The sequence below is a fragment of the Poeciliopsis prolifica genome, unplaced genomic scaffold (genome assembly GCF_027474105.1).
Source record: "Poeciliopsis prolifica strain line A6 unplaced genomic scaffold, Auburn_PproV2 SCAFFOLD028, whole genome shotgun sequence".
In the NCBI taxonomy this organism is placed as follows: Eukaryota; Metazoa; Chordata; class Actinopteri; order Cyprinodontiformes; family Poeciliidae; genus Poeciliopsis; species Poeciliopsis prolifica.
This window is the reverse complement of record NW_026562403.1, coordinates 6,020,352-6,040,770: the sequence shown is the minus strand read 5'-3', so window position 1 is coordinate 6,040,770 and position 20,419 is coordinate 6,020,352. Positions and strand designations below refer to the sequence as shown.

The 20,419-nt window shown below is 37.8% G+C and overlaps 1 protein-coding gene across 5 annotated transcripts; it reads left to right on the top strand.

The window, feature by feature from the left end:
- Positions 1-258: 258 nt before the first annotated feature.
- Positions 259-19,533, top strand: mlxip (MLX interacting protein). 5 transcript variants are annotated; one of them, XM_055049027.1, is made up of 18 exons: positions 259-829; positions 4,141-4,247; positions 4,624-4,709; positions 4,786-4,875; positions 4,998-5,039; positions 6,835-7,006; positions 7,120-7,215; positions 7,383-7,477; positions 9,187-9,715; positions 10,550-10,635; positions 10,790-10,895; positions 11,236-11,292; positions 12,037-12,152; positions 12,255-12,353; positions 12,436-12,563; positions 13,659-13,782; positions 16,653-16,782; positions 18,362-19,533. In XM_055049027.1, exons 1-18 carry the CDS (start codon positions 507-509, stop codon positions 18,466-18,468), a joined length of 2,493 nt encoding a protein of 830 aa, XP_054905002.1. In that variant the 5' UTR covers positions 259-506; the 3' UTR covers positions 18,469-19,533. The 5 variants fall into 5 exon arrangements, with proteins under 5 accessions (XP_054905002.1, XP_054904999.1, XP_054904998.1 ...); XM_055049024.1 differs by having other exon boundaries at positions 6,766-7,006; positions 7,120-7,209; XM_055049023.1 differs by having other exon boundaries at positions 6,766-7,006.
- Positions 19,534-20,419: the final 886 nt, after the last annotated feature.

The following is a 20,419-nucleotide window of genomic DNA, read 5'->3' as shown; positions in this document are numbered from 1 at the left end:
AGGCATCGGTTTCATGATTTGTGAAAATAGTTGATAAATAAGAAAAGCAGGGGTGGACTGTCTTGCCCAGGGCGCCACTATATAGCAACATCCGCCACTGAGAAGAATCCTGATGCGTCTCATGTCTCCAGTTTATTTTAGGTTCTACGCTGTGGGTGGGGCTCCAAACCTGACCAATCAGCAGCGGTCTTATAGAATACGCTTGTGATGCTGGCCAATCGGATAGGCCCTAACACATGAACTCGGTACTACAGAAGGAGCAGCAGCGTTTTGTCAGCTGCGTCAACTTCATAGGATAACAGCTTAACCCGGGCTGTTAATAAGCAGCTGCAAACTTTGACATGGCTGAAGCGAGGACTTTATTTTTATGGCATAAAGTTGGAAAACTTTAACAACAGGACTCAAAACGCGTTTTCCGTCTATGACGAGCCCCATGAAAGCAAGAGCCTTATTGTCCTAGCTTGCTCGCTAACGTTAGTTAGCTATTTGTTTGTTGAGTTGCCGACATGGCTACCAGAGAGACATGTCAGCGGCAAGCTTACAGGCGGCCGGCTCCCAGCATAAAGCAGGAGCAAGATGACGACTCTGACGTGGAGGAGACTCACATGGGGTTACGGAGGGCGGACGGGCTGGAGTCCCAGATCATCCACAGTGGACACTTCATGGTGTCGTCGCCGCACAGTGAGCACCCCCCGAAGAAGGGTTACGACTTCGACACTGTCAACAAACAGACATGTCAGACCTATCATTTTGGCAAGACGAGCACGTCGCACCTCTCCATAGACGCCTCTTTGACTAAACTTTTTGAGTGCATGACCCTTGCTTATAGGTGAGTTTCGATTTGTCTGCCTGGTGTGTTTATGGTACATTCGTTTTCCTTTTAGCCCCTGGTGTTACCACGCTCATGATCAGCTCTCCTGTCCACTTTGCTGCAGTCACGAGTCTTCCCTCCTCATAACTTCCTGTTGCACCAATCTTTAACTTGCACTAAATCATTTCGCCTTTTGTCTCCATGAGGCAGTACAAATATACCTGTCCTGCCTTGCCTAACCCTGCCATAACCTGAAGTGAGCTTTGTAGGTTGTAAAAGAAGTGTCACTCAGTGCCAAACTACGGAAACTGCAACAAAGGAGGCACTATCAGCAAAATAACACTGATCTGCAAACAGAAAATGGCCCAATTTAAACATAGCATACTCTGACATTTGGCTTTATCAGGTTGTGCATTGGCAGCATGTTACTGCATCTTCTGAAACTGGACTGAGTTGTTAGTATTTTTACTGATGGTTTACAAGACAAACTCACATGGTAAAGTTAAGTGAGAGCTTAATTAATCCCACATTATAACATGTTATTTATGTTTAGATTACCTTTAAATTCCCCATGTTGGGACACTTAACTTCTGGATAAAGTGTTATGAAGAAGATCAGCCAAAACAGTGTTACAGAACAGTTTTTATCCTTTGTTACAAAAGTGAACAGCCGGTTTATTCTTCAAGGACAGACTGATGCTAAAGCAGGGGAGCACAACCAAACAGTAGTGTTTGTCTTTCTCGTGGGTTGTTCTATCAGTCAAAACTTTCTCACAGGAGAGCAGAAGAGGACAGTGGTGGATGTTTAGACCTTTGCCAAGGTAGATAGGATCGATAGATAAGATTGACTTCACACATCAGTATGGGCCAATCACTAATCTAAAACTAAGTAAATTGGCACCAATAAATCGGCTGGATGATAAATCAGTGCACTCATAGCTGTTACTGTTTACATACCAAGAAAACATAACCCAACACTTTTTTCTGTTGTCTTATTAAATGTACTTTGAGCTATAGGTTGGAACGAGAGAAGTTGTATTAAAGTTGAAAGACTGGATCTTAGTTATTCACTTACAAGGAAATGAATACTTGCAGGGTGAGCTATTAGCTAATCAACAAAAAGGATACCCAAAGTTCTGTCGACGTTTCTATAACATCAGACACATGAAGTTATGTAATTAGCATGATTACTAACAGACATTAAGCTAACAGATCAATATGATTCACACATTTTTCAACTTAACTTGAAAATCCTTTTGAACTCTTTCGAATAAAGTGGGACCTTGTAAAACTCAGCGTTTCATAAAAAGAGACTTGAACCCATAACGGCTTCTGACGGACCGCTTGCTTTTTTAACAGGTAAAACACTGTGCTTTGTATGTGTGCGTGACTACTCCACATATTGTGTTCATTGCATGAGTCAATTTATAGTGCAGTGACCTCAGATGGTTGAATCTGCTCCAAAAGTGATAAAAAAATTAACTACAGTGATAAAATTCCTGTTAAAACAGTGCAACATAAAAAAAACGCTCTCAAAATTCAAAAAACGGAAAAAAAACTTCCCAACAACAAAAAATATTTGAGAGGATGAGGATGTTGGGAAGTAAGGATACAGAAGAGAAATATAAGAAAAGCTTTTCATAAACACAAAAGTAATTTTTTTTAAAAACAACTAAATACACATACATAAATACAAAATGGAAATAAGGATACAGATTCAGTCTAATGCTTGTTTAATGCAAGTAACTAAAATAGAAATAAAAATGGCAATAAAATATAAAAACATAGATAAAAATGTACATGTGAATATTGCTTAAAATAATCAAATTAAGCAGATCATACTTGCTAAAAATGTTAATGACTAAAACAAAAAATCAAAATCAATTTTAAGTAATATTTTCCACATAAGTCTGTTTACAGCAGTAAAGATAGAAATAAAACGGTAAAGATATAAAAGGGCAAAGTTCAGCCAAGAGCCCGACTGAATAGATGTTTAGTTCAAGTTTAAAACTATCTAAACTCTTAACTTCACATCTACCAGAAAGCCAAGTGAGGAACATGATGATTAACAGATTTAATTTCACCGATTATGTCGTGAGAACATTAATAAAACTATAATAAGAAGAAATATTATTTCCTCAGGAGTTAAAGAAAATTTTTTTGTTATACATAAAAGCAATAAGAGCATGTTTATATGGTTGAAATACTTTTGTAAACACCCCAATAGAATCTCATAAAAGCAGTCGTTTGTAATTTAGTACCAAAATACTGTCGTTCTTATAGCCAATGAACAAGAATAAGTGTTTGTAATCATTTAGCTGCATTTCCAGCATTGGACATAAAAATTTAGCTGCTGTTTATGTTCACAGGTAGTAAGATTAAAAAATGCAAAAGTGTAAGTTTCACATTACCCAGGGTTCTCTATTTACAGTTGCAGCGTCGGAGCCAGCTGCTCAGAGGATTCCCTCAGACTTCACTCTAAATTAGCCTCACTGGAACAACTATTAATAGAGCAGTCACTGTTTAGTTGTTGTTACCAGTCAGCTAGATATTATGAGCAACATTTTCTCATAGCAACAGCGCCATCAAATTAACAAACTCTGCTCTCCTCTCCGTCAGTCTGTCCACTTTCCTTCTGCTGTTACAAAACAGGATCCTGCAGTATGCTTGGTCAGCAAATTCTTTAGGAAAATCTGAAAGGAAGGACAGATGGGTAATAAAAACATGGGGAAACGCAGAACAGGAAGATGAAAACACATCAAACTTTGGATTATGATATTAATAAATAATAAATTTGATCTTGGTCTACTTAAGACTCTGAGTTGTTCAAGTTTCAGTCTTTTTGTTGCTTGTTCTCTTATAATGGACAGTCTGTCCACATCCTGTAATTTTAGCGTTTCTCACTTAACTCAGATTTGGCGAGGCTGGTGAGCTTAGATACAGTCTTTGTTTCTCAGGGTGCAGTGGAACTTGTCTGTGTGTGTTATCAGGTACAAACCACCCGTTCATTAAATTGCTGTTGTGATTAAATAAAAGTGTATTTAATTTCTACAGTAGTTATGTTTCAGATTAAAGTTTGTTGAGCTACACTGTTTTCAGATTTTAATTTGTTAGATTTGGAAACGGTGCATATTCTTTCTACCACTTCATAATTATGCTTTACTGTGTGTTTTGGTCATATAAAGTAAATGAAAATGCAAAAATATATTTGTAGTTGGTGTTTCAGGGAACATTAGTATTCCCTGCACAAAATTCCCTACATTTTGTGTCTTGATGAAAATAGATCCCTTTAGTGGCTGGTTCCACTGTTAATCTTTTTTTTGTTTTCAGCGGTAAGTTGGTGTCTCCTAAATGGAAAAACTTTAAAGGTCTAAAACTGCTCTGGAGGGACAAGATCCGTCTGAACAACGCCATATGGAGAGCCTGGTACATGCAGTGTAAGAGCTCAACCTTCCAGTCTATGTTCAGTTGTTTATTTACAAGATTGCTTCAAGGCGTACAGACACCATTATGATCTGACAGACTGTTAAATTATTTGTCTTATTAACTTACCTATATAAGTATTGTTGCATCTTTAACATTAATGCAATGCTAGTGATTTTTTTTTCCGTTTTTAAATGATAATTTGAATTTATGTGACTCAGATAAACTTGTTAAAAGTACTTTTAATTAATAACTTAACTGTATTTAATTAAAAATGGTCCTTTGACAAGTTAACACTTTCTTAACCTGTGTCTATATTTGAGAGGAAAAAAAAGATTTTTAAAAAAATATTTTGAATTGAGAGTGAATTGTTTTGTTGTCTTCCCTCAGACGTGGAAAAAAGGGGGAATCCCGTTTGTCACTTTGTAACCCCGCTAGATGGAAATATCGATTTGGACGTCCATCGCCCTGCAGAGGTAGGGACGGAGTATTTTGTGCAACTCTGTGTTTGTTGCTGACTTTAACTTCCTGTTTCTCTCCTTTCTTCAAAAGGCTATTGCTTCAGACGGGAGAAACTGGAAAAGAAGAATTGAAATTGTGATAAGAGAATATCACAAATGGAGAACATACTTCAAAAAAAGGGTATTGCTTTATAGTATAATGCAGTGCTTCAATAATTAAGGACATTTTGTAGATATTTCAATCTTTCTTTTCTTTTGTTTGGTATTAAAATATTATCCAATGTTGCTTCCACTGTCTTGCAGCTACAGAAACACAAAGATGACGACCTTTCCAGCTTACTTAAGGTATGGAAATTATGGCAATCATGTTAAAAGTCATGATCTATAATTTTATGATTCAAAAACTCTGGAAATATACTGAATTTTTTTTACAGTATATAATTTGTTAAACCTTAAGTATGACAAAAGTAACATTTTTAGTTTCCAGATTTTATATTTTATACTGTTATCTAAGCTATAAATTTAAATTTTTGAATAAGAGCTTTTTACAATAATTTGAAACAAGATGACAACCATTGGAAACAAAAAGTCATTCAATCAAAAAATTACAACATTTAATTGTTTAAATTTTTTTGTAGATCCATATAAATCTGGGTTTTCAATCAAATTTAAGGTTCATCAACTTTGTTCAGCTTAGATGCCAAAGCACAAATCAAGCATTAAATTTTCTATTTCTGTTCATCATAAAGATCTGAAAGATTTATTTTTGACCCAGGATAACCAAGGACTTTAAAGCTTAATGTAACTGATATAAATTTGTCCAGATGTCCAAAAAAATGCATCGCAGCTGAAGTGATTTAATGATTTGTTGAAAACCAGATTAAAAATGACAAAACAAAGTAGTTTTTTCCGTTTTGTTGAAGTGCTAATCATCTCATAAAAAGTGATCACATTCGGAAACTGAAACATATTGGAAACCTTTTAATTTGCTGGTCGTCACAGCATTTTGAAGGGGTTTGAAAACACAAAGCTGAAAAAAAAACTTGCATACTTGTGAGATATTTGAGCGTTTGTAGTAAATGTCACAAAAAACAAAGTTCTGTTTTGAAATGTGATTTTTATGTGGTTACTCTCTGGTGTTTAATGTTTTTTGAACATTACGTTTCTGCTGTTGTTTCAAGCTCTGTGTTCATGCTCTGTGCTCAGATGTGAATGCACAGCTGGAGTGCTCTCTTCCTGTGTATAAATGAATGTGATCTTGATTATTTATGTATAAGAAGTGCAACCAGTCTGATCTAGACATGGGCCAGTATAAGGTTTCAGTTTATACAGGGATACACAGATGGTTAAATACCAGCTGTTGCAGTGTCCTGCACTCACAGTATTATTACAAAAAATTAAAACGAGAATGATTGCCATGATTTTAGCATAACTATCTTCATTAAAATCTAAAACTCAATACTTAATTGTGAGTCTTGTTAAAGTGATGCTACCTATTGATTTATTGTGGTTACTATTATCAGATTCACAGACACACACCTGAATCTGCTTCAGCTAACATTATTTTTGACAAATCAAGGATCAAATTGTGCTTGAGTCAAAAATGGTGACATGAAATGTAAATTCAAACACTGAATTTGACATTTTAAAATTACTCTGTTAATTGGGTGAATTTTAAGTAACCAAGTATTTTCTGTAATATTTTATTTACTGCAGTCTGCTTATTGAATGTACTGCAGTATTTACATCTGTTGGTGTTGTTAATCACACTGACTTTAAAACATTTGACCCAACTTAATGTTTTTGAACTGCAGGACCAGCGTATCAGTAAATTTTTGTTGTTTTGAGACCATAACATCTGAACACATAGCTTCACATCAGTAACTGGCTCATGCCTAATCTGACCACTTCCTGGTGATAAACACTTACATAGCTTAAAGTTTTGCACAGGAAATGCTAGTTTAAGATTGATGCATGCATTGAGATTATTCCACTCCTTGGTGGCTGTGCACCATGCTGCATGCTTGTGTGACATTAACTGGCTTGGTGGTTGCATTTTGAATATTCAAAGGTGCCAGAGGAGCAGTTATCGCTGTTTGGGGAAGTCTTTCCAGACATGCTCCGTACTTCCTTTTATCAGGATGAAGAGGCTGCGGTGCGTCGAATGAGTCGCAGGCATATTGAAACGCCTGCGCCCATGGAGATGGACACCCTCTTTGACATGGACATTCTGATGTCCGAGTTCTCAGACACGTTGTTTTCCACACTGACCTCACACCAGCCTTTGGGCTTGCCCAATCCAAGAGAAATTGGTGAGAATTTGTATATAACTTTAATTTAAGTTTGTGGGTCCATTTTTTTTCAGAATTTATATTTCAAATACCACTTTGCTCCCCCTGACCTCCTCTCCCTCAATCACCGGCAGCTCATGCAGGGAATGCAGACATGATCCAACCTGGACTTATCCCCTTACAGCCCAACCTGGACTTCATGGACTCCTTCGATCCACTGCAAGGTTGCGGTACAGTTCCATCTTTTGCAGCAGCACCTCTAAACTAATAGAGCACAAAGTACAGGGCACAAGCATACACATGTTCTAGTAACACCGCAGTAGTAGTAAGCTTAGCCTAACATAAAGCCTAGTGTGGTTTCACTAACCTCCAGCTAACATAGAGCCTCTTGTTCCAGACTTATTTCACAGCCTCCGTCAGCCTCTCCTTCCCTCTGTTTCCCCCACTGCAACATCTGTCACCCCTCAACCCAGCAGCAGCTCCCAGTCTCAGGTAAACATCAGCCCAAGTCTCCTTCCCTAACTCGCTCCAAAACAACAAGATTTTGCTTTGGACATTTTTCTTAACTAGAATTTATGGTCAGCTTTTACAAACTTCTGTCATTTTCTTTCTTTCGTGTAGCTGCACAAAAATTTAGTTTAACAGAATAACATTACTAAACTTGGTTTACAGCGTTTTACACATGACGGGTTAAACTGATCAACAATGAACAATGTTCAAGATGTTAACACTCATTGAAAATATGTATGAATTTATTTCAGTTAGCTGAGGTTGGGATAATTTCCGTTTTATATAACGTCTTGAATATACTTGTGGTGTCTTACAAAAGTATTTCACATTTTGTAAAGTTACAACCATGAATGTTGGTGTATTTCTTTCCTTATTGACCAACACAGAGTTATGCATAACTGTGAAGTAGAAGAAAAATTATACAAGGTTTTAAAAACATTACTGAAAGATAATGCAGCTCAACTGAGCCAATATTTTGCAGAATTGCCTTTCTATGCAATTACAGCTGCAATGGTATTGCAAGCGTCATTAAAAAACTTAAGTCTTGGTCAATTTTTTTTTTGCAAAATAGCTGAACTTGAGTCTGATTGAATGGGAAAAGTCTATAATGAAACTTTAATGTTTTGTTAGGTCTGGACTTTGACTGGAACTTACTTTGATCTAAACCTTTTCATCATAACTTCAGCTTTATAATCGATCTATAATATTGTTTTTTTGTATCTACCTGTTAGCCCTAACCAGTTGTCTGTTTTTAAAAACCAACATGTTTTTTTCACTAGTAATAATAATTTTTTCAGGCCTTCTCAGCCTGACCTCTGAAGAAAGGTGATTTTGCTGGATTTTAGTCAGGAGTATTAGTAAACATTTTTTTGTTTGTTCATTTTTAAAACCTTTTGAAAATCATGCATAATCTTTCGCTTATTTCACCACAGTCCATTGCATTTTGCAAGCCTACCTTTAAAGTCTGGATTGTTATGCAACAAAGAATGAATACTTTTGTAGGTCACTGAGTGTAGCAGCTCATATTTTCCAATTTGCATTGATTTGTTTGACTCCAGTCCTCAAGATCTACTATCCTGCAACATTTAGATGGGTATCTCCTCCTGCACAGCTGAATCACATGAATGGCTTATCAGGCTTCTGCAGAGCTGAATGGTTCAGGTGTGCAGCAGCAAAGAGAAATCTGATAGTAGCTCTCAAGGAATGAAGCTGATCCCATCTAACTGTCAAGAAGATGTTTTCATATGAATAATTTCAGCTTGATCTTTTCTCACGCCAAGGTTAGACAACGTTTTTTGTACAAAATCCGATCTAATTGAGATCTGACTTGTCCTTAATATATAAAACCAAATTTTCTCCTTAATATATATTTTATACGTTTATGGTCGAAGATATTTTTCTGTTTTATAATTCGCTGTGTGTGGGAGTTTAAAATTACAGTAACATGATTAAGTCTTTTAGCTGCTTCACATTAATTTAAACTCTTACTGATTGTCCCACAGATGTTCTTCTATATGATTTTTGCATTGATGCATTTTAAGAATTGCATAAAAGAAGACAAACTAAACATTAGTCATGTACCAGCAGAGGACAGAAAGTTTCCAGCTAATACTAACTTTTTAGGATCTTGGCCAAATTGTTAAGGATATTGTGGAAGATCTAAGTGTGTTCCCTTCCGTTATCTTTGCCAGGCCCCGTTAATGTCATCTTTGCAGCTTTCACCCAACCAGATTACGCCTGCAGGCTCACTGTCCATCCACAGCCAGACCAGTCAGACAGACAGCAGTGGCAGAGGAGCCTACGTACATAGCTACATGCCTTTGTTGGACGGGCAGATGGTCTCCAGCAATCAGTCCACAGCTTCCCTCAACCCTATGTTACCCTGCCTCCCTGGTCAGAACTTATCCTCCGCATCAGCCATAATTTCCTCACCTTTAAACAGCGACTCAGTGCTGGATGAAACTGTAGCCCCCTCTGTGATAACGCACACATCACCCTCCACCGTCACCCCGAGCAATACAGCCAGCACCGTCAGCCACGTCTCAGCTCCTCCCAGCTCCCAACTCCAGCTCCTCGCGCCGCTGCCTGCCACGCCCATCCAGCATCCTCAGGTCTTCGCTCTACCTCGCCCCTTCCAGTCCAACAGTGCCAGCAAAGTCCGTCCTGTGCCGAGAATCGCTCCTGCAAACACACTCCCTCCTTCCCAGTTCATCCTCCCAGGTCTGTGGTCTGCCAGCAAATTCATGCATGATTATCTTGTAATTTCTTATCAGTGTCACTTTAATTACACAGGGTTACAAAAAATCTACTTTTTTGGAAGTTGTCTATGTTTTTTAAATTGAATTAGGACTGTTTGGCACCACTGAATCCAAAAACTGACATATTTTTTTTTCAATCAGGTCAGGTTTTTATTCTGATTTGATTTAGAGAAATCAGATTTTCTGACTGAATTGATTACATTTTTGTGACATTATCAGTTGTTTCTCATCCAAAAAAGGGTTTTAGGAGGACAAAAATGTTTTCTAACATAGTGTATTAATTAAATGTTACAAATTTGGATTTCTATTAATTGAATAATAAACACTGATGGGGGTAAGTACATATAAATTGAACATTATCCTGATGGAGTCTCTCCTCCTGCTTGTCACTCATTGATCCCAGATTCTCAGAAAACTGATCCATATGTGAAAACAAGTCCTGCATTTTGATGCTTGTGTTCCTTAGTTCAGAAAGTTGACTTACTTGAGCAAAACCAATGTGATTTTTGGGTTCAGCACATCAAAATTACCCTAAAACAGATGAAAACCCTCAGACTGTTGACCAGTGTTATTAGTGGCATTTTCTCAATCGATTTAATTCACTGCAATAAGAATATTAAACATTTGCAGGGTAAATTGAACTTGAAACCAAACACTCATTTACCTACATGGCAGACGTTCACTCAGAAAGTTGACCCTTTTTATTTGATTATTTTATTTGTCAGTAAAAATCCATCCACATACTTCCTGTATTATTTATTTTCTCCTAAATATGAATGCACACATGTCGTTTCAGCCCCTTTTCCAGGTCATGCTAATGCTGTGATTGTTACATCTCCACCCTCCACCGGCGTGGTTATCACCCCTTCCCACCTTGGAGCGGTAAGGTTTTACTTAGTTACACCAGATCAAATACAAAATTACACTGTGACAACATTTTCATTTTGTGGTTATGAAAACAATGTTTTACTAAGTAAACATCCATGTTGGTCATTTTGGGTTCAAATCTAATTTAAGCTGTTCTTTTCTATGTCAGAGCCCTGGGTTTCAGGTTCTGCCTCATAACCAGAAGTCGTCGCAACCTGCCGTCCCCGAAGACAAGTCTTGCTTCAGGAAAAATCAGAAAGAGCCCTCAAGTGTCGGTGAGATTTCTCTATCTGAAGAAATCTTCTCTGAGACTCTAAACTGCAGCAAAAATATTCCTATGATTTGAACATCTTCACATTTTCTTGTGTTTCAACTAGACTTTTTTTTTACTTCAGTTTTATACAATTTACCAACACAATGTAATGCATAATAATATTTAACCCTTTTATGCATGGCGGCCACTACAGTGGACAGTTATCTAAGCCGTTTTCTTGTGCTTCTTGTGGATTTTTATGTTATAAATGCACAAAGACCACTGAAGTGGACATAAAATACACTATCAACTACTGACCATGAGCTGCAAATGCAAGAAATTATTTTTGTCAAATCCGACAGACAATAAAGCATGCCAAACGACCCGGTCCCTCCTTCTACTGAAGACGACTCTTGCAGGTAAAACAAATATTGTGACATCAGATAACCCCTAAAGAACAATACTATGGATGTATTTTTCAAATAACAACTTTGTAATTGGAGAAAATTACAACTGAGCACCTAAAAAAAATGAAAAAAAAAATTTCCTACCTTTTTTTATGCTTTAAGAAAATAAAAAAAAAATCCTGACACAAAGGATCATAATTTATGCATGAAAGGGTTAATAATGTATTCTGCCTTCTTTACTCTGCAACATATAAATAAAATTCAATTTAACATTTTCATCTCAAAAGCTGCTGAGTTGCAATATTTGTTAATTAATTATCTGAAAACAGAAAGGGTCTGGCTCGACTGCAAACTTAGAAAGGAGAGCATTAGCCAGAGAATCATCGAGATCTAATGAGGGAACTCTGGAGGAGCTGCAGAAATCCACATCTCAAATGTTGGCAGGACATGTATTTCTTGTTGACCCCCACAAACTGGGCTTTTACTGAATACTGACAAGAAAACGACAAAAATCTGGCTAACATGTGGAAAAAGGTTCTTCAGTTAGAAGAGAACAAAATATGACTTTTTGGCTTACATGTGAAATTTTGTAAGATTTTGAAAGCCATACTTTTTCCTTTCAAAAGTGCACTACTTTGGGTAAAAATATCCCAGTAAACGCATCAAAGTTTATGTTCAAAAGGATGAAAAGCTTCACAGAGGATGAAAACTTTTGCAAATGGCTTCATTTTAAATAACTAATGTTTTCCTTTGTAGGTCAAAGTCAGACCGGATCCAGTCAAGGGTCACCTTGTGGTTTAGATCAGGTTCCCAGTCCTCAATCTATAATCAGCGGAAGCAGCAAACCTCTGATAAAGAGTGAGCACAATCAGGTTTGTATCTGTGTTTAGGTTTTATCACAGAAGAAAAATGAATAATCCTTAGTTTCTGTTTCTCCCTTTAACACACATTATTTCTAATAACTTATGTAACAGAGCCGTCACATATCTGCTGAACAAAAGAGACGATCAAATATCAACATTGGCTTTAAGACGCTCGGCAACCTTGTTCCCACTCTGAAGTCACAATCGAACGTAAGTCTGGAATCTTATGCCGATTATTAACATGCCTCCTAATGTTCACCTTCCACCATGTTTCTTCACTGCTTGCCTGCAGATTACAAATGCAGTCACTCTACAGAAGACAGTGGAGCACATTGGGAAGCTCCAGCAGGAGCGGCAGCAGCTGCAGGACGAGGTCAAGAGGCTACGGGAGGAAATAGAGGAGCTCAATGCTTCTATTAGGTCTGTCAGATTCACACATTCACTGACATTTTGGGATGATTTAACTCTAAAAACAATAATTGTGATATGCCGAGTTGGTGGGAGAATTAGGGTTTTATAATAAACTATGTAAATTTAAAACAAAGTATTGCATTTACAATTGGGAGGATCTGATTAGCCTAGCAAAAGCTCAAATATTACTTGAACTATGACCCCACATCACAGAGTTGGAAATAGACACTTAATAGACACAGAGAGAGGAAGTCGTCATCTCTTCAATCGATCATGACTGGATCGTATCCCTGACTCCGTTTCTCTGGCCGACTTCCTGATCAAACTGTCAGACAGAGATTTAAATCTAATGAGGTGGATTAGCGGTGTTTGAAAATGGTGCCAGTTTAAGGTGGATTATGTCCTCTGTTGCCCTGATGTTGAGCTGTCGGGATAACCTTCAGTCAGAAGCCGCTTCAGAGTTGTTGCAAGACTGACTGCTACTGGAGTCCCTTCCTGCCCACGGCAACGCCATCCACAGCGACTCTGAAGATACTTGGACAATAAGCAATGCAACATTTATTCTCCCATTGGGATGAGAGACGTCTTAATTTTTTTATTTTTTTCCACACATCTGAGAAGAAAGTGTCTCATTTTGCAAAAGTTTTGTTTTTCTATTTTTAACTAAAAAACCGATAAAATCTTATAATTAAACACTTCATGCACAATTAACAAAATGACCCCCAAGGTTATTTGGGGGTTTTCTGCCGTCATTGAGGGCAGAAAGACGACACAATTATTTGATAATAAATGGCTTTGGCAAAACATTTACTGAATAAAATATGGAAATCCACCAGGGTATGTAAACTTATGGCCACAGCTGGAAATCGAGACCTTCAGGCTGGAGTCACAGAAGAAGTTCATCATTTATGTTTCTGAGCAGAGAAGTTATCAGCTTACAAACCTCCACAGAGAACCGAGTTTCCCTTTAATGACCTCTTGCATGTCTGGTGCTTTTGACGGTCTTAATTCAAACACATTACAAGCATTCAAAACTTTAAACTTGAACAACACTGTTCACTGAAGTCATGCTTGACAAACGAACTCCCTGCGTCTCTTCCACAGCTTGTGTCAGGAGCAGCTGCCTGCGACGGGTGTGCCGATAAGGAAGAACCGCTCTGACCTCATGCAGGATAAGTTTAATGAATATGTGAAGAGCCGCACTCTCCAGAACTGGAAGTTCTGGATTGTATCCTTCAGAGAAAGCATGCCCAACTTTTTAATACTGAAGAAGTGTTGTGTTTTTACTCATGTGGAAATTGTTCCAATCCTCTTTTCAAGCAGAAAGCTCACCTCTGCTGCGCTTCATTACAAATGGAAAAGCAGGTGCTGTCGGTACATAAGATTGTTTCAGTAAAGAATGTGATGAATGTTGTGTGGGAGCCAGTGAGACATGATGTTCTTGCACTGAGTCATTTCTTAAGTGACTCAGTTTGTCCCTTATGGGTAATTCTGTAGCCACAGTAGATCTTCACAGTGCAACGTCTTCTGAAAAGTAGATTGCATTGACAGATAGTGAGTCGGGGTATTTGCAGTGTTCCCAGTTGCATCATACATTTTCGCAAAGGAAATTTACAACATTATTTTAGAGCTTTCTTAACAGACTGGGTGTTTTTGGTTTTCTGAATGACCCATCAGGGAGTCGGCATAATGTCAAACTTTAGGCAGCTCAGATCACCTGGATCATCAGGTCAATAGTTCTCTGCTCTTTTCTTCTTCTTCTTCTTTTTTTTTTTAAGATTCCCTTCTTTGCTGTGTTTTGTCTCACTTCACTCTAGACACCATTTTATACCCATTCAAAGTCTTTTCATTCTCCATTCCAAGAAATTTACACTCCGCAGGCATATTGCTCTCCGAGTGGAGACAATGTACATAATTAATAAAAACATAATTTAAAGAATCACTTATTCATTGAAAACACATTGGAACCAACACATGCTCCTCCAGCCTCTTCACATAATATTGTTGAACTACTTATCCAGATAGTTTTCTACTGGATGTGTTCATCTCAGTGTCTGTTGATAAATGTAACTGATTCAGGAAGGAATGAAAGCTTGTAAAGAAAATCTCTCTATCTTCATATCCGAATGAAGAACATGAAAGGGAATCTGTTAAAACACCGGCCTCTAGGGGAGCTGTTGTACCCATAATCTGACCTGATGTCTTAATCACAGCTAAAATCTGAGTTTTCGATTTTTGCAGTTAAGATACCCAAACAGCATTCAGTGCCATACCTTTAAAATGGACTCACTTGCCTCTCTGTAAAACATCATTATAGTATCTGTACACCAAACATCCTCAGTCTGATCGGAGCTCAAACGCTGTTCGCTAGTGTTTGCCCCAAATGTCATTGTCACACCAGATCTTGCACACGCCCAATGCACAGTCGTGCATTATCCTCCCAATAACATTTGACAATTTTACAATGTATTAGTTTGTTTGAAAGCTGATACAGTTAATAGGATAAATAAAAAAGTGAACCGATTCTGAATTGTGTGACCCACATGCTGCTTAATGATGCCATAAATCAGACATTGTCTCTATTTCTATTCTCTATTTCAGTCACCTATTTATTCCTCATGAACTCATCAGTGAAGCCTTTTTCTGATAAATCATGATGAATCGATTATTGGAATAATCAATCAATTAATTAATTAATAATCGATTAATCGTTAGCTGGAAAAAGCTGAGCTTTAAAATGTTATTAGAAGTATTTCTAAGTGCATTAACTGGTAGTAAAATGTTATCATTTAAAGAATTAATTTAATCATCTGCTGATTTGCATTTTATTAATATTTACAGTATTTTATAAAAAGCCATCAGTGGTTTTAAATGACAAACCTGCAGGATGTGCCAAATGTTTTTATCTGAGTCATCGATTTGGATGGATCTTGCATTGTGCTTTTTGTTTGTCTCCATAAAGAAAGTTTGATTTAACACTATGGTTCGTTAAGGGCGCTCTAATGACGAACAGTGACGTCGCGTTGTGGTTTCTGATGTTTCTCAGGTTGAACCAGCATTGTTCAAGATGGTGGAAAAATACTTGAATCAAGTTCGACTTTCACTTTGTGTGTTAACAATAATCAGTTGGGGAGAGGCCAAAATCAGCCAATTTTCTCTTGTTTATTTATGACTGATGATCCGCAAAACAAAATACTGAAAAATTTTTTTTTTGTTTGTTTTGTTCATCAGTAAATGCATCAATCTAAGACATTCCACTTTGTTTGGACTGTAAAGTATCAGCAACAACATGAACTTTGATACAATTTGTTTGTTTGACACAATAAATAAATTGATGCACAAAGTTTCCCCCAGAAAACTTGCTAAGCCCGGTGGTTGGGGCGCTCGGTGGTCATTCATCCAGACACTCGTTGTGTTTTTGAGTTAAAAAAATGTTCCAAGTTGACAGGAAATTTTAAAATATCACTTGGTATATCACTATGTAATTGTGTTATTGGAAGATCAGAAGATTAATATCTGAACACCAACTATCAAGTCTTTAAAAAAATGCAGACCTTTAAGAAAAACTTAAATAAATAAGCAATGCTAAGCCTGGCGGGGCACAAATGAAGCCTGTGGGCTGTCAGGCTTATGATACACTAGAGGAAAGCCTGGATGCATAAATAAGGCAAATATTGTAATTTCTTTATTTTATGTCTGATTGAACACTGCTACCTATACCAAAGAACCTGCAGCACACATTTGCTCTTTTCTGTTTTACAGGGTTGGAAAATAAAACAAAGGAAACCAAATATTCCACATTGGTGCCTCTTTAGTTTCAGGTTTTCATCATTTGGTAAAGGGGTAACGCCTCTCATCAGTGTTTCATTCCCTCAATTCTGCTGGACCAAGACATCTGAATAGGTGTTTATTTTCCATTTGATCCTCAGTATTTTATGTTTTTTTATTCCTACTGAAATACAAACGGGCACTTTTAGAAAAGACTGAAAAGCTCAAATAAAAGTGTGAGTGTTGCACATGTTTTGTTAGACGTTACGCGTTACATTGTATGTTTGGTGTTGAATGATGCTGAATTTATCCTTGACTAGCGCGCCTCAGTTCAGCATCATCATCAAACCACTGTTTGAGTCGTTCAGTGGGATGGTTTCAACAACGAGCAGAGAAGAGCTGTGTCACACCACGCTGCAGTGGCTCGACAATCACTGCTCCCTTCCTGTCCTCCGACCCAGTAAGTAAAACATCACCTGTTTAAATTAGGTTTAGGTAATGGGTATGGATCATCTGCAGTAATGATAATCCATAGCCATTGGACTTTATTATCAAAAAAATGTCTGATACCTCCTGAACTTTCTCCACATTTTGTCAGATTTTAGCCTCAAACTCTGATGTATTTTATTGGGATTTTATATAGGCAGACACAAAGAAGCACATAATTGTGCAGAAACTTTGCAAACTTTGTTTTTTGGTTTGTTTCTACAAATATAAACCTCAATGTATCTGAGCATATGGAAGCTGATCAGCTATAGCTACATCACGTGATGGGTAACCCAGACAAGAAGAATATTGATCAGGGGAGTAGCAGAGAGGCTCATGAAGGCTCTGGAGGAGCTGCCAAAGTCAATCACCACGTGGAAAAAAATCTATCAACATAAATGTCAATTTGTTCTACTAATCTGGAGTTTATGGATATGAGACACCCTCTTTCTGAACATACGACCTCCTCTGTGAAACATGGTGGTGGAAGCATCATGCTGAGAGGTTGGATTTCTTCAACAGGAAGCAGGAAGCTGGACAGAGGTTCAACTTCCAGTGTGTTCACTTCAAACACTTCCTGATGCGTATCTTCATGAGATGAGCATAAGAAACCTTTAGAGTGACTGTGCACTTTCTAAATCATTTTTGTGGTGTTGCATTGCATCTGTGTTGAGTCGCAGTGTTTTTACGTTGATTAGTCATTTTAAACATACAGTGTTAAAAACATGAAAACCTCTGTGGGGGCATAGAGTCATGTGACTGTATCGGCCCTCTCTGGGAAAACACTCAGTATTTCTGCTCATGTTCTGCAGTCACATTTCTTGCGTCCCACAGATTGAATATGTAACCTGTTTGCTTTTCTCACTAATCCTGTCCTCAGCTGAAGGAGGAAACTGTTTTCAGAAAAGAAAATGTCTCGGTGAAGTTTTCCTTTAGTCTTTGAGGGATTTTATAGATTATTAGAAGTTTGTTTTCTATCTGAATTCTTCCTGATGAGTTATTCACCTTTTTGGTTGATGTGTGCAAAAAGCTTTAAAATAAGATCATTTTAATTCAGCTGAAAATATTTATTTACTGCTGAAAAGTCAAGGATCCTTTTTCACCACATTGCTTATTGTTCCCTACTGTGATTCCAGTTTCTAATAATTTGCTGGATAGTTCTTAACTTGTATTTTGTAGTTTCTTCGAATTTGTTTTCTAATGATTTGTTCTTTCTTAAGCAAATCAATAACTCTTAATTGACCTCTTGATGTGTCTCTCCACGTCGTTGTTTAGAAAATGCATCAGTCGGGGTTAAATAACATTTTACCAGCTGAAGAATAATCACTCATGCAGTAATAATCCTGATAAATTTAATAAACTAGAGTATGAATAAATGTTTTCTGTACATGTTATTTGAATTGTTTAAAGTGCCAAATTATTCTAAAAACTTCCTGCTGTGTGGTAAAGATGAGGAGGATGTATTAAGCTAACGATGATGAATGTTTGAGTACCGATTTCAGGTTTTGTTTTAAAGAAACCTTTTGGTTTTTTTTTTTCTCTTTCCCTACCAGTGGTGCTGAGTACACTCCGTCAGCTGTGCACTACCACCTCCATCCTGAGCGATCCCTCCCTGCTTCCTGCTGAAGCCCTCGAGGCTGCCGCGAGCAACGATGCGTAGCCATCCTCTCGGGAGTGGACGCGACCCAAAAGCCACTTGAACATTTTTCAGCATCAAAAACTGTTTTCCTGCAACATCCAGGAAGCTCGCTGTGTCTTCCAGAGACTCACAAGTTCCCAGACGAATTGGTGGAACAAGAACTGTGACATGGGACGGGATTACTGCTACGGCTTTACATCTGGTCCGCTGCATCATGAGTGATGGGAGAAAAACGCATTAGATGCCACCTTCACCTCCAGAGGTTACCTAAACACCTCATTGGGAGCTGGTACTTGTGTTTTCATTCTGCATCATAGAAAGTCGTTTTCTAATACAAAGATGCAGGATAAGAAAGGGAAACGCTGAATGAATTTGCACCAGGAGGAAACTGACTTTTTTATTTTTTCCAGAGAAAGCTGGAGTTTAATTTGCAGCCGATCACCAGTTCATGTTGGGGTGCGCCCGCCTTGTGGGCAGCAGAGATTTGAGTTTTCCATCGCTCGTCGACTCAGGTGAACATCACGCTGCCAGTGATCTCTTCTTCTGCTCGTTTGGTAGTAGGCATGGGCCGGTATCATAATCTGTAAAAATATTATGGTTTCGTCTTACCACCAAACACAAACTCACCATCTTTATTCACAAAACAGAACAGCATCAGTTCTCCCTACTGCTACTACATCAATGCATTAACTACGACCGTTATAGTAATACATTTTCACTATTGCTGATTTGGAGTTCCAAAAATATAGAATAAACACCAATTTTGATCATAGTTGTCCATATAAGTATTCTATGTTTATTTATGTACCTTAACATTTTATATAAGTTCTATCTTTTTGTGAACAGAAATGCCTCCAAAGAGCTAAATGTGTCTTTTACATACAAGGGGAAAATTACAGCAAGCCTGTTTTTTTTTTTTTGTTTTGTTTTTTGTTAGCAAGCTGACCTGCAGTGTGCAGCAGCAGGTGGAAACAGGACAGCTCTGCATCACTCGATGCTTCACGCACCTTGAGAAACCTCAGGTTGCTCTTGCACTTCATCCTGCTTGTTAATAAAATGACTAAGTTGCAGGAAATGTAAATTTTAGCAATGTTTCTTTGTTTGTTTGTTGTTGTTTTTTTGTTTTTGACGCTGTAACTTTCTAAAACATCGGTACCGGTCCCATGTCTATCTCCTTTTTTCTCCGTCCATTCTGAACTCCCCCCTTTTCGGCCATGCAGCACATTTCTCCTGGGTTTGAGTCTCAGGACATTTTGTGTGTTTTAACGGCAGCGTGGAGCCATATTTACAGCCCTCATAGGGAGCTAAACTGACAGTCTGATGCAGTACGAATTATGTGTACAGATTACTTTTACATGCAGTATTACTCTGCTGAGTCTTTTCTTGATGCTGGTGTTCACTCAGGGCTACACTCCTGCAGAAGATTTTTGTCCCTTTTTCTGAACAAATCAAGACCTTCATCCTTTTCAGCAGACATCTGCATTATGGGCTGATTTCTTTGTTTTAAGCTTTTTACCTTAATTTGTAACAGATCAACAAAAGCCATATCAAGGAGGAGAGTGAGTCATCCGTAAGGCGTAGCAAAGAGATTTGTCTGATTCACAGATGGAGAGTAAAACTCCAGATGGATGTACCTGACCTCCATCAGCCTTAAGGTCAAAGTGTCCTTACCTGTGGTCCCTGCAGCCTCATGTGTCTTTGCTTTTATTTGTTGCTCTTCACTCCTCAGGCAGATCTTGTATTGTTTTTTTTTTTTTGGAGGGGGGGTTTTCTGCAGAACATTGACGTTTACAGAAGCAAAAAGCACCATCTGTGTTTGTTTGAATGTTCGTGTTGATAGTGTAAAGCCTTTTAGTGGAGATTCTGAATCTGTTTAGAGATTCAGCTTTTCGACATGGCAATTAACCTGTGAAAATGTAAAAAAAGAAACAGGATGCAGTGATAAAAAGACTGCAACTATGCATCATGTGTA

Bases quoted from the DNA above. Each gene is read 5' to 3' on its own strand.
- mlxip (XM_055049023.1), top strand. From the start codon at position 507: ATGGCTACCAGAGAGACATGTCAGCGGCAAGCTTACAGGCGGCCGGCT. The intron at 10,636-10,789 runs GTAAGGTTTTAC...TTTCTATGTCAG, and splicing joins CCCCTTCCCACCTTGGAGCG to AGCCCTGGGTTTCAGGTTCT. The intron at 12,354-12,435 runs GTAAGTCTGGAA...GCTTGCCTGCAG, and splicing joins CTCTGAAGTCACAATCGAAC to ATTACAAATGCAGTCACTCT.